This window comes from Heterocephalus glaber, unplaced genomic scaffold (assembly GCF_053883595.1).
Source record: "Heterocephalus glaber isolate CG9 unplaced genomic scaffold, H.glaber_assembly_v1.0 deba00001523, whole genome shotgun sequence".
NCBI lineage: Eukaryota > Metazoa > Chordata > Mammalia > Rodentia > Bathyergidae > Heterocephalus > Heterocephalus glaber.
In genome coordinates, this window is record NW_028258327.1 from 11,228,274 (window position 1) to 11,241,446 (window position 13,173).

The following is a 13,173-nucleotide window of genomic DNA, read 5'->3' on the forward strand; positions in this document are numbered from 1 at the left end:
ACTGAATATTTTCTCTGGTGTGAGAAACTGAAAGTGTAAATAAGGATCAACATGTATAATTATCTATTAAAAATAGGAAGAAAATATGCAAAGGGGAAGGGGAAGTGGGAGGGGTATGGAAAAGAAAAGAAGGGAATCAAATTATCATGAGAAAATGAAAAAATGGAAACAAAGTCTTTATAAATAGGGAGGTGTGGAGGGGTTGAAGGGAAGACAGGGCAATGGGGGAAAATAAGAATCAAGATATATAAAGGTACAAATCTCCAATGATGAATGTCATTATATTGTATACCTAAAATGTACCAAGAAAATTAATTTTAAAAAAGACATAATCCAGGAGAGAAACCAACTATGCTGGCCCCTTTATTTGGAACTGTAGTCTCTAGATCTATGAGAAATATTATTGCTATTGTTGTTGTTCTTTAATACCCTTGCTTCTCAGTCTATGGTAATTTGTTATAGCAATGCACACTAGGACACTGATGTTTTGAGGAATATTTTCTAACATAAGAATTATTAAATAGTACCCCAAGAGAAAAAAGTCTGAAGTATTTGAAAAGTTCTTTATTCTGGTATGTGATTCAAACAGAATCAAGATGTGTAAGGACATTTGACTAATTTAAGCATTAGAAGAAATGGAGAAAAAAGTCAAGAATGAAAATCCTCTGAATTGATGGAATCCATAAATAAGACCGAAAGATTCAAAGTTTTACTGCATGAGTCCCTTTACTGCTTAGAATTTAAAAATATTTAATACCAAAAATCTCTTTTTTCTATTTGGCTCTAGAAAAATAAGGTTCATATATATATATATATATGATAAAATCACTCAGATATGAGAAGTGTGGCAATAAGAACACAATATTTGGGAGTCCTAAGTGGAGAGATTAAAAGAGTTTAGACTACATGAGAAAGATAAGTCTTAGACAACTATTGTGCCTTACTTCACCATACTCTGAGCCCCACCTCAAACTGCAACCCTTGCTTTGGTAAAGTGACTGGTTCCATGTTGCCTTCCACCAATTCTTGCAGATTGAATCCAACAGTGGCTTTCCTTGGGCCATCTACCAACTACTTGTGCTTACTACCTTAATGTATTTTTGATATTCTTTGGTTCCTGCAAAGTTTCATGCCTGAGTAATCTACAAGTGGTAGGTAGTTCATTTCTGATTTCTCAGCCCTGTATAAGCAGGGTGGAAATATACTAAGGAAATACCTAGTTTTCTATTCCCTGACAATAAGTCTCAGATATTTCACAAGGATTCCCAGAAAGTGCCACTAGACTAGACTACCAGTCACCTGTTTGTTGGTCACCTCCATAATGCATGTGAGATTCAGCTTTTACTCCTTTCTGTTTTCACTTGCCTATTCTGTTATCCTGTTTATTTAATGATTTTATGTTTCCAAAACATAGTGTCAATGAAATCTTTGTCTCATCTTTGTTTTCAAAAGGACCAAAGCTAAAACAATGGGGATTTAGGAAGAAAAAGAAGAAAAATAGCTGAAGGGATGAACCAAATTTTGTTTCTGAAACAGTAAATAGTCTTACTTTATTTATGTGCCAAATTAGTGCTGAGTAATGTAAAGAATATGAGGGTTTCCTAAATCACTGAAAATTTTTTTCCTATTCTTATTTAGCTCAGAAAATGATCTTCAAAGTTCCATTCTTGAGGATTTCAATTGTGTTTTATGAATACAAAGAAAAGTATATTTCTTTCTAATTCCAGGACAGTTTTCTTTTGTACTTATTACATATTTTATTCATTTTTATTAACCTATAAAAGATATCATAGGAAAACTTTTACCTTTGACTTATAAGGTAATGATTTCAAATGACAGTGATATTTTATTTTATTTATATTTTATTCAACATATATATATGCATGATTGCATGCATTTACCAGCAAAATTGGGGATAATTTCCCAACATCAGCAAAGGTGAAAATGGATTTTACCTGTTGGGACTACACCAGGTCTCTCTTGACTAAATTAGTCAATAGGCAGATCTTGTTCAAGGTATAATCAAATACCTGGGATGGCAATAGCAGGTATAGCTGTGCTGACAGAAGAAACTATGAAACTAACTGTGGGCCAAAAACTAGAAGTCTTGACTCCTCATGTAGTCAGGGATGTTCTTGAGACAAATGCTGTTTATGCTTAACAGGGGCATGGCTTACCAAGTATTGGGTCATGATTCTAGGCTCTTAGAGGCAGTCTATCTTCCCAAGTGGGTTGCCATCATTCATTGCAAGGGACCACAAAGAGGCATGTCTAAAGTCTCTTTGGGAAATCAAAAGGCTAGTAGAGAGGCAAGAAATGCAGCCTTACAGCCCCTCAAGATACTAGCCTTATTCCTAATTCCAGAGTAACCATTAAATTGGCCCTTCCTCAAGGGATGCTGTGGAAGCTATAAAATATCTACATGGAAATGACCACTAAAAATTTCACAGGACTAAGACTTTACTCTTTTGAACCTCTGGAAGGCCAGAGGCTCCTCTTCAAAAACCAAGAGTCCTCTATTTCAATGGGTGCAGATAAGTAGAGTCACTAATGACTCAGAATTCACCACACCTTAAATGGACACCTGTAGTGAGACTCCTGTTTTTAATTAAATCTATAGTGTGGGTAATCTAGGACTGTAGCTATTAGGCTCTCAATAATTTATCTAAAATTCTTCTTGGCTATACTTTCTCCTCAACAGAAAAGCATGGAAATCTGACCTGCTCTTTCTGATATTTGGGCTTTACATGGTCAACCTAATAGTAAAGTCTCTTTCTTGACAAATTCACCAAGCTTTCTCCCATCAAACAGGCATCTCAACAGTCCTTTATGTACTGACACTCTTCTCCTTGTCTTCTAAAAGATTTTTATTTCTTCAACCCATCTGGTGAGCCATAGCACCCCAAGATAGAGAGCCTATAATTCTCAGTAGATAGAGCCTACAGCCCCTCTCAGCAGGAAATAGCTATATGAAAATGGATACTTTCACTTCCTCAACACACTGTAAAGAGTTATGAAATACGTTTCCCTCAGTGAGAAATGAGGTAGGAGATTAGGGTGTGGCAGGCTGACTCAAAATGATGTATTAATTGCAAAGTTGCAGGATACTCATGCAGAATAGTTCCCAAAGCCCTGGATGTGGACTTCCTGTGAGAACTCAAGCAAATATTTGAAAGGAAGGCCTACACATGATGTCAGCCTGTGGAGGGAGAGATATGAAAAAGACAGTCAACACTGAGCTCTCTGCTACTGTGTGCTTTCATAGTAGTCTGCTTTCATGCTGCAGTGTATCTTTTTTTCTTACATTCTGTTCCAAACTTTCTCTGCAGAGCATGTTTCTTCTCTTACCTTTAATATATGTAAAGTCTTACTACCTCCTGTGGTCATCTTGACCAATTCTTCGATTGGGACAGAAAAAGCCTAGAAATCACCTCTAGGAGATTCTAGTAACCCAAAACCCAGTAACAGTTGGGAGTTTTTTTTCAATTTTTGCACTCTCAAGGATCATGATATCAATTTGATCTATGTGGATATTATAAAGTACTTATACTCAATTCCTTTGAAACTTATAAACCTCAAGAGATTTGGATGAAAGTTTGATTTTCTTATATAATTTCACAGTATTGACTTACAAATAAGGGAATATTCAAATGTAAATTGAGTTTGAATTTCTCATTATGCTATGCATATAATGTTTCTTTTTCTAAAATATGATGTTTATAATTTCATTAGACATTTCAAAACATATTGGAATGTAAGCATTTTTCAATATCTAATTTAGTTTGAACAGCAAATGAGTCCTATTTGTTTCCAGAGCTCATTTTATTTCACTAAGTTAGGATTACTTGTTTTATAATTACATGTGGAAATGAACAGAGTTTCCACAGGCTGAAAGGGAAAAAAAAACATTCAAATTCTGAATTTATTTGGTTGGCAGAAAGTAATTTCTCACTCACTTTGCACTATGAAATTACTTTTCCTTTCTTGACACAATAAAAAATGTTGATTTGAATTTCCCTGAAGGAGCCAAACTCATAAACATTTTTTAAAAAGTAAGGAGAAAAATTAGGAAACACACAGTTTTTAAAGAGATTTGAATATGATGGTAAAGGTCTTATTTATAATGTAGGGGTAGTATTTTAGAATAGTTCTTGAAATAAAGAATTTAAAGAGAAATAGAAAGAACAGGCAAAAAAGGAGAAATTATAACTAAGCACTACAATTTAGTTCAATTTAATTTATAAATGTAGCTGATATTCATTGCCATGTGCCCATAACTATGATGTGTACTTTATTGCATTATTTTATCAGATCACTGGGTAACATCCTCCATTGACATTATTTTATTAAAATTGAAATCAGTGTATTTGCTTTGTATTTAAGAGGATTTTTATGAGCAATACTAAATTGTCCATAGGCAGATTACTTATTCATTACTTCATGAGTCTTTGTAGTGAATAGTGCTGGGTACCACCTAGCTCCCTCCTTTAGAACCTTGGCATTCATTGTTTCCCCAGTCACTGGCTATGTAGACCACTGACAGTTTAGAAAAGAAAGTCAACAGGCTTCCACTGCTTTCAACTTAGCAGCATCCACATAAGTACACTCTGCCTTGCTGCATAACATCATAAATAAGCTTTATTTATATGGAGACCAATCCCTTTACCTTTGCACAGTAAATATCATCTCCCCTTGCCTAACCAAAAATATTGAACACTCTGTAATTCATTTCTTCATTTCTGTGTGATTATTCCTATCATAATAAAAAGAAGTCTTCCTTTTAAAGATAAGTAATCAATCTCTTTACAGTATTACCCTTCAGATACTGATTCATTAATCTATTTCACCCTGTAGTAAACTCTCTGAACTAGTTGTCTATATTTTCACTTTCTTTTTTTGACTGTTTTAATTTCCGGTAAATATAATTTAATTATGGATTTTGTACTACTTTAAAAAAACCTCTTTTCCCATTTACTAAATTTAATGATACATTCTCCATCTTCATCTTACTCTTATTCTACTTATAAGTGGCATTCAATGTAGTTGCTCCCTGCCCTGTTTCATAAAATTTCTATTCATGTGGTGGGATACCATATTCTTAATCTTGGTTTTTCTTGTTTCTCGCTGGTCTCCCCTTCTTTATTCCTTTCTTGGTTACTCTCATTCTTCTGATGCACTCAAATATCAAGTTCTTTCAGAACTTAGTACCTAGTTTATGTATCTTCTTTTCTTCCATTAATGTGTGCAAATTTATTAGATATATGTCTCCAGATAAGATCAGTCTTGGAGTCTAGACTCATATTCCAAGATGGTTATTTAGTTTGTCCATTTATCTATGGGACACCCATTAGACACCTCATAGATATGTCAAATTCTTTTTGAGATCAACAAAAAAAGCATCAAATTAAAAATCATCAAATCTCAACTTCTCTTTTAGATAAAAAATGTGAAATCCTGAGCATCCACCAAACCTGCTCCATCTCTTCTTTCCTTTTCCCATCCTACTTGAAGAGAATCTCATTCTTTTAGTTGAATGTTATAATTTTGGGGTATATAAAGGACTCCATTCTTTCTCTCCAACACTCACTTCAGTAGGAAATCTCGTTGGAAATATATCTATCTATCTATATATGATATATACATATAACTGATATATATATATCAACAAGACATACGGAGAGAGATATATATATGTACACATATATACATATATGTACATATATGTGTATAAATACATATATACACGTATATATGTACATATATGTATATGTGTATATATACATACATATATATATATATATATATATGATTTCTCTGACCTCTTATCCTCCACTCTCTCTTCCTCAACCTGTGCTCACTCCTTTATAGCCAAAGTGGCTTCTATGCAGCAAAGTTAACACAGTAGCCTTTACTAGCCCTAGCCTTTGTACAAGGTGTAGCTTAGTCTCTCTATCTGGAACAGTTTTCTACCCACCTCCATGTCTAAAGTCCTAACCTCCTTCCAGTGCTTGTTTAAATGAGGCCCACTTATTTCTAATTGAAATTACTCTCTTTTACCTGGCATTCTCCAGATTTCATATGCTACTCCTTTTATGTCCCTTATTACTTGTTATAATTTACTTATGTATTGTCAATATTGCATGTGGCTGCTATTAGAACTTGAACTCCAAGAGGACAGGAACATTTTTTAATTTACTTAGTATATTTTCCCAAATGTTTGGGACAGTGGTTAGCACAGCATTGATTAATATTTATGAATGAATGAATAATTAGTATGTCACCCATGACATTGTAAATGTTAAATAAATATCAGCTACATTTGCATTTTCCACACGTCCTTCTTCTTGTATTTTGTACATTCCTGCTTATTATTGGCTTTATTTGACACTTAGATATAATTGCCATGAACTTGATTTAGGCATTTGCCCTAAGAACTTTTAAGATCTTTTACTATTACCTTCAATTTTCAAAATCTGTGGATACACAGTTTTTATTGGATGTTAAGTATCATATCTAATAATTTCTACTTCTAGAAATAATCTTTATATTTTCTTAATTGTATTACTTCTCTTAGTCTTAAAATTATCATCATGTACTTTCAGAGGGCTCAGCAATGAAAGCATTTAGGCAGAGAGCAAAGGTCACAAAGCTAATGCATAATGCAAGTATATTCAGCAGAAACCTGTTACTGGCTTACATATCAGATTTTTAAAAATCAAAAGTACAGGAAATACTCTTATTTTTATCAATTAATGACATTCCAGGGATAATGCCTTTTATTTCTGTGGAAGATGAACAGGCAGAAAATGAGTTAATCTATATTTACAGTAAATTTAGCCTCTTGCCCCATCAAGCTTCTATGAACTGGCATCTACTAAGCAGCAGTTACATTCTGCACAGAGTAAACTACATGCAGAAATAAATAATAAGCAAGCCTTTAATGTGGAACACACATATTCTTCCCAATGGTCTTTGATCCTCTTCTCAGAGTTGATGCATACAGGTGTCATTATTTTGAGACTTTAAGGGCCTTCTGTGAAGATCAAAGTAGTGGACAGTGTCAAATTGGCTCCTTAATGTGCACGTATTGACATAATACAGGTGCTCTCGTGAGATAAACAGAGTACAGGGTGACCTAAACAAAATCTTCCTAGGATGCTCGTTTTGATCACTCTGTATCCTTTTCACGTTCTCAGACCCTGAGAAAACTCTCAGCCTTTCACCCTGATAGTGCAGTCCTCTCTTGGACTCACCTGCTGCTCTCTTGAAGTGTATCAATAACTCTTAATTTCTCTATATTTTTTCACTGTTGGTAAATTACTTTAGAATATATAATTTGGGCCTTCTTTACACCACGCATAGCAAGACAGTTTCCTGAAAAACTAAAACAAAAAAAAAATGGACAATAAACTTAATGGACAAAGTAATGAGCTTTAAATTTTAACCTTCAATTAAAAAAAAGTTGTCAAAATTGAATGCTTGCAGCTCCCACAAAGAACTCAGAGCAGCTATATCAAAATGTTGAAAAGTGAAATTTAACATTATTTAGGGAAAAGCATGCATAAAGATCTTCTATACCGCTATATGATCATAGTAAGATAAATTTTGAACAGTTGAAAATGTACAGAATATTTCAACATTATTCTGCTTTCCCAGTCTTTTTCATTATCATATTTAACTGTCCTAGTGGTAAAATTACTTCAAAGGTTTGAGCCATTAAATCTGTTGCTTTTGGACATTTTAAAAAATGAAAAATAGACAATCTCCTTTCCTTTTTTTTCTTTTGCTGTGTTTCAGAAGCAAGAAAATTGTGTGTTCCCACTCCTCTTTTCCTTTTATGTTAGACTTCATGCTTTGGAATTTAATTTCAACATCATTCACTAGCCAAATATATGCTCTTGGGAAACATTTTACACACTCAATATCACAAGCAAAAGATAAAAGTAGCTAATTGAAAGTTTGGACCGATAAAATATACAAAATCATATAGACAGTGTTAAATCCACATGGGACAGCCACTTACAGAAAATGCAAGTTTGACATTAGCTATATTATTGAACTATAAAAGTCTTCTGATAAAGGTCCATCTTTTGTGTTATAGTATGTGTGAATCTCAATTCAGACTTTTGACCTTAGTTTCACTGCTATAAGTAGCAATCACTTCTTATTTTAATAACAGAGAATACTGTGTGTCAACTTGAGATAGGACAGAAAAAATTAAAATAGGTAAAAGAGAGAAAAAAATCATAATTTTTAAAGGTATTTTAATTAATAACTGCAGCTTCATTCAGGATCCAACTTATTTGAGCTTTTCTTTTCCCTTTCCAGGAAAAATCCCTAAGGATCTTAAATCCAATAAAGGCTATAACCTGGACCTGTAACTTTCACCTGTAAATTATTCTCCCTTCTACCAATCCTCTTCCTCAGGAAGCACACTTTTAAGGGGACAGCATATCTCAGCCTCAAACATATTTAAAGTGTTTGTTTTCCAAAATAGTCCACCAGATGGGTGGTATGAAAGACACTAAGAATACACATCCTAGATAACCAATTTTAAGGACAGCCCCAAGTCCATATAAAAATTCCCAATCAATCACCAAGAGGTCCCTTTCTTTCCAAGAGTCTGCACTCTGTTTTGAGTGTGTACTATAATATTCTTCCTAATAAGCTTCCTTCCTCTTACTGACACATCTTGAAAATTCATTTTTTATTCATTAATCTTATTGGTACATTTTAGGTATACAATATGTTGACATTCATTATTGGAAATTTTTACCCTTACGTAATATATGTTGGTTCTTATTTTTCCCACATTCCCCTGCCTTCCCTTAAACCCCTCCACCCCTCTCTATTTACAAAGACTTTGTTTCCATTTCTCATATTCATTTTTTTCCCTTCTTTCCTTTCCTTTACCTCTTGGACTTCCCCTTCCCCTTTGAAACTTTTCTTCCTATTTCACATTATCTTTTATACATTTTTATCCTTATTTATACTTTCAATTTCTCAACACCAGAGAAACTATTCAGTACTCACACATATGTGTCCTATTTATTTTGCTTAAGAGTATGGCCTCAATGTGCATCCATTTAGCTATAAATGTCTCTAATTTCTCATTCTTTATGGCTGAGTAGTAGTTCATTTCATTTTTCAAAAAACCCACATTTTCTTTATCCTGTCTCCAGTTGATGGGCAATGGGGCTGTTTCCGAGTTTTAGCTATTACAAACTGTGTCGCTATGAACATGGGTGCATATATATATTACTGTGGTATGATTCTTTTAATTCTTTTGGGAAGACACCCAACAGCAGAATAGCTGGGTCAAATGGGACCTCTAATCCCAGTTCTTTGAGGTATCTCCATGCTGATTTCCACAGTGGTTGCACCAGTCTACACTCCCACCAGCAATGGAGAAGGGTTCCTTTTTCCTCACAGTCCTGCCAGCATTTGTTATTGGTTGATTTCTTAATACCAGACATTCTTTCTGGAGTGAGGTGGAATCTCAGAGTTGTTTTCATTTGCATCTCTCGAATGACCAGTGATGTTGAACATTTTTTCATATGTTTATTTGCTATTTCTACTTCTGAGAAATGTCTGTACATTTCAGATGTTCACTTTTGGACTTTTGGATTGGGTCTTTTAATGGGGTCTGATTTTTAAAAATTCTTTATATATTTTAGATCATAGACCTTTGTTTTAGGAACAGTTCATAAAAACTTTTTTCCACTTGTGGGTTGTCTCTTCATACTGTTGGTAGTTTCTCTTGCTATGCAGAAATTCATTCCTGGAAGAAAGCATCACTTTGACTCCAAAAACAGAGAATGACCCAACCAAAAATGAGAACTATAGGCCAATCCCACTAATAAACATAGATGCAAAAATCCTCAATAAAACACTGGCAAACAGAATGCAGATCAAGAAAATCATACACCCTGATCAAGTGGGATTCATCCCAGGGATACAGGGATGGTTCAACATATGCAAATCAATAAATAGAATATAAATAGAATAAATAAATAAAATAATACTAATAAATATCAATAAATAGAATATATTAATAGAACCAAGGACAAAAACCATAGTATCATCTTAATAGATGCAAAAAAAGCATTCAAAAAAATCCAACACACATTCATGATAAAAACCCTACAGAAAACTGGAATAGACGGTCTCTGTCTCAACCTGATAAATGCTATCTATGAAAAAGCGATGGCCAATATCTCACTAAATGGTCAAAAACTGAAATCCTTCACCCTAAAATCAGGAACACAACAAGGATGTCTACTATCACCACTCTTGTTCAATATAGTTTTGGAAACATTAGCCACAACAATTAGACAAGACAAAGAAATAGAATACAGATAGGAAACTAAGAAGTGAAATTGTCATTATTTGCAGATGACATGGTACTCTATATAGAAGACTCCAACAACCCCCCCAAAGGATTTCTAGACTTAATAATCAAATTCAGTAGAGTAGCTGTATACAAGGTCAACACAAAAAAATCAATACCCTTCCTGTACACGAACAACAAACTCACTGAGAGAGGAACTGGAGAAACAACTCCTTTTACAATGGTATCCAAAAAAATGAAATACCTGGAATCAGCCTAAAGAAAGAAATCAAAGACCTCTACTCTGAAAACTATAGCACTCTCAAAAAAGAGATCAAAGAGGATATCAGAAAATGGAAAGATATCCCTTGATCCTGGGTAGGAAGGATCAACATAGTGAAAATGGCCATACTTCCAAAACTGGCATATAGATTTAATGCAATCTCAATTGAAATTCCAACAGCATACTTCACAGTACTTGAGAAAACAATACAAAAATCCATTAGGAACAAAAAGAGACCTAGAATACCAAAAGCAATTCTAGGCAACAAATACAAAGTAGGGAGTATCACAATGACCAACTTAAAACTGTACTATCAAGCTACTGTGGTAAAAACAGCATGGTACTGGCAAAGAAACAGACCCAACAATCAGTGGAACTGATTAGAAGATGTAGAACCAACTCCAGACACACTCAAGCTCCTCATCTTCAACAAAGGAGCTAAACACCCTCACTGGAGGAAATAGCCTCTTTAATAAATGGTGCTGGAAAGATTGGATTCCGACTTGCCAAAGATTAAAACTAGACCCTTATCTCTCACCATGCACTAAATTAAAATCAAAATGGATTAAAGATCTAAATTTCAAGACAGAAACACTAAACCAACTGGAAGAGAGGTTAGGTAGAACTCTTGTAGACATTGGCATAGGAAAAGATTTCATAAACAAAACCTCAGTTGCATGTGAACTAGCACAAAGAACCAACAAGTGGGATCTCTTCTTATTGAAAATTCATTTTTTGTAATTGAAGTCAGTGGACCTGCAACCTTCCCGGTAGGTGGGGTGAGTCAGTGTTATCCATCTTGACTTTGTGGAGCCTCCTGGAACCCAGTGTGATAACAAACCTTTTAGTTTACCCTATCTGATTTTTTTGTCATCATCTAGTGAGTTTTCACAGTGAAAATGAACCAAAAAAGCTTACAACCCTCCCTAAATTGCTTTATACTTACTGGCCCATTTGGTGGTATTAGTCTGCTTGCTTCATGAGATTTCCCAGTTCCAATTTGTAGTGCATCTCATTTCTCTGAGGGCCCCCACTTCACTCTTTAGTGCATCCTAACATCTCTGCCTAATATATCTTTCCAAGGCCTCTTCCTGATGGTCCTGAAAGTTCTTTTGCCCTGATGGAAGTCAGCAAACCTGCAAAATTATTCTATGAAAGGGTGGGTTAGCATCTCATCATTTGGAACCTCTCAGATCCAGCTCAGTGACAACACCAACCATGGGAAAATTTTCAGGCTTGTTGACTTTTATAAAGGAAGAGAATTTTCAGGATGCATAGTAAGGTGCATAAAGAGATTTATCAGGAACAAGCTAAAGTATAACTCAAAGAAAATAGAGTGTAAACTCTCAAAAGAGAGGTGCATGATAGTCTGAGTCTGGGAACATTCATGTGATTTTTTTTTTGGAGGTGCAAATACATGGAATTGTGAATCTATAGAAAGTTTGGCTTGGTTTACAGGAAGAAAAGCAATGCCCTGTCCACAGAAATAAAGATAAAAGCACATTTCACAAGTGAAAGGGTAGCCTATTTTACATATATTAAAAAAAGGATCAGGTTATTGTATTTCTTAAGGTCTTCACCTTATGAACTAAGCTAATTTGTGGGTTTAGAGTATCTTTAGGGGATTTTGAGTGTGATCGGCCTGGAAGAAAAGAAGCATAAACAAGCCTAGGGTAACCAAGAGATAGGGAAAGTGAGTCAGTCAACAACTTCAGGCCAAAGCCAAGAAAAGACTGTTTTATATTGCTGAATATATGCTCCTGCTTGCAAATGATCTTTCCAAACTATTAACCACAACCAATCCAGAAGCAATATTTACTTCGTATAGACTGCTCTATCTCAAAACTTTCCCCATTTTTTATTATCCTGCCTCTTTTATTTCCAGCAAATGTAGGTTTTAAAATATTTGTATTTTCCCAAACTTTTTTCATAAAAATGCCCCTGGTTCTTAGATTTTCAACTGCAAATGAGCCTGGGAGCTGAGAGTTGTGAAAGATGTACCAGGGTCTGGTCCTTTCCTGGCTAGTATTTGGAAATGGCTCAATAAATTCTTTTATTTAAGAGATCCCTCAGACTCAAAAGTGTTGGTTTAAGAGTTCTGTATGGTGCTGTCCCATGCACTAACCACTAGCCACAGATGGCTATTGAGCACCTGAAATATGGCTGTAGTGACTGAGAAACACAATTTCACATTTTATTTAACTTTACTTAGCTTACACTTGAATTGAAATAGCCACACATGGGAATTCTGGTTTCAGCTATGACTTGTAACAGCTTAGAAATGTTTACTGCTATCTTTAAAACAAGAGGAAAATGTACTACTTGAAATGAAAGACTTCCTTTTTATCTTTATCTTTTTCTTTTTTTTTAAGTGCAGAGGATCTAACCCAGGGCTTCATGCATGCTAGGGCAAGTGCTCCAACACTTAGGTAAATCCCAAGTCTTCAATGTCTGTTCTTTACTTACCAGAGAGCTGACATAATAGAGTAGACTGGTGCTCTAAAATCCACAGCGACACACAAATCTTGAGAATTTTGCCCAATATTGCTATATCTGAAAT

The 13,173-nt window shown here is 34.6% G+C and overlaps 1 protein-coding gene across 3 annotated transcripts in view; it reads right to left on the reverse strand.

The window, feature by feature from the left end:
• Positions 1 to 13,173, reverse strand: part of Fut9 (fucosyltransferase 9) — a 233,911-nt gene that overhangs the window by 63,249 nt on the left and 157,489 nt on the right. For 2 of the 3 annotated variants that reach the window (XM_087187966.1, XM_087187967.1), the window contains exon 3: positions 13,080 to 13,166. The exons of the other annotated variant lie outside the window; for it this stretch is intronic. In XM_087187966.1, coding sequence (XP_087044092.1) covers positions 13,080 to 13,166 — 87 coding nt within the window. The remainder of the gene's footprint in view (positions 1 to 13,079; positions 13,167 to 13,173) is intronic. 3 annotated transcript variants of the gene reach the window in all.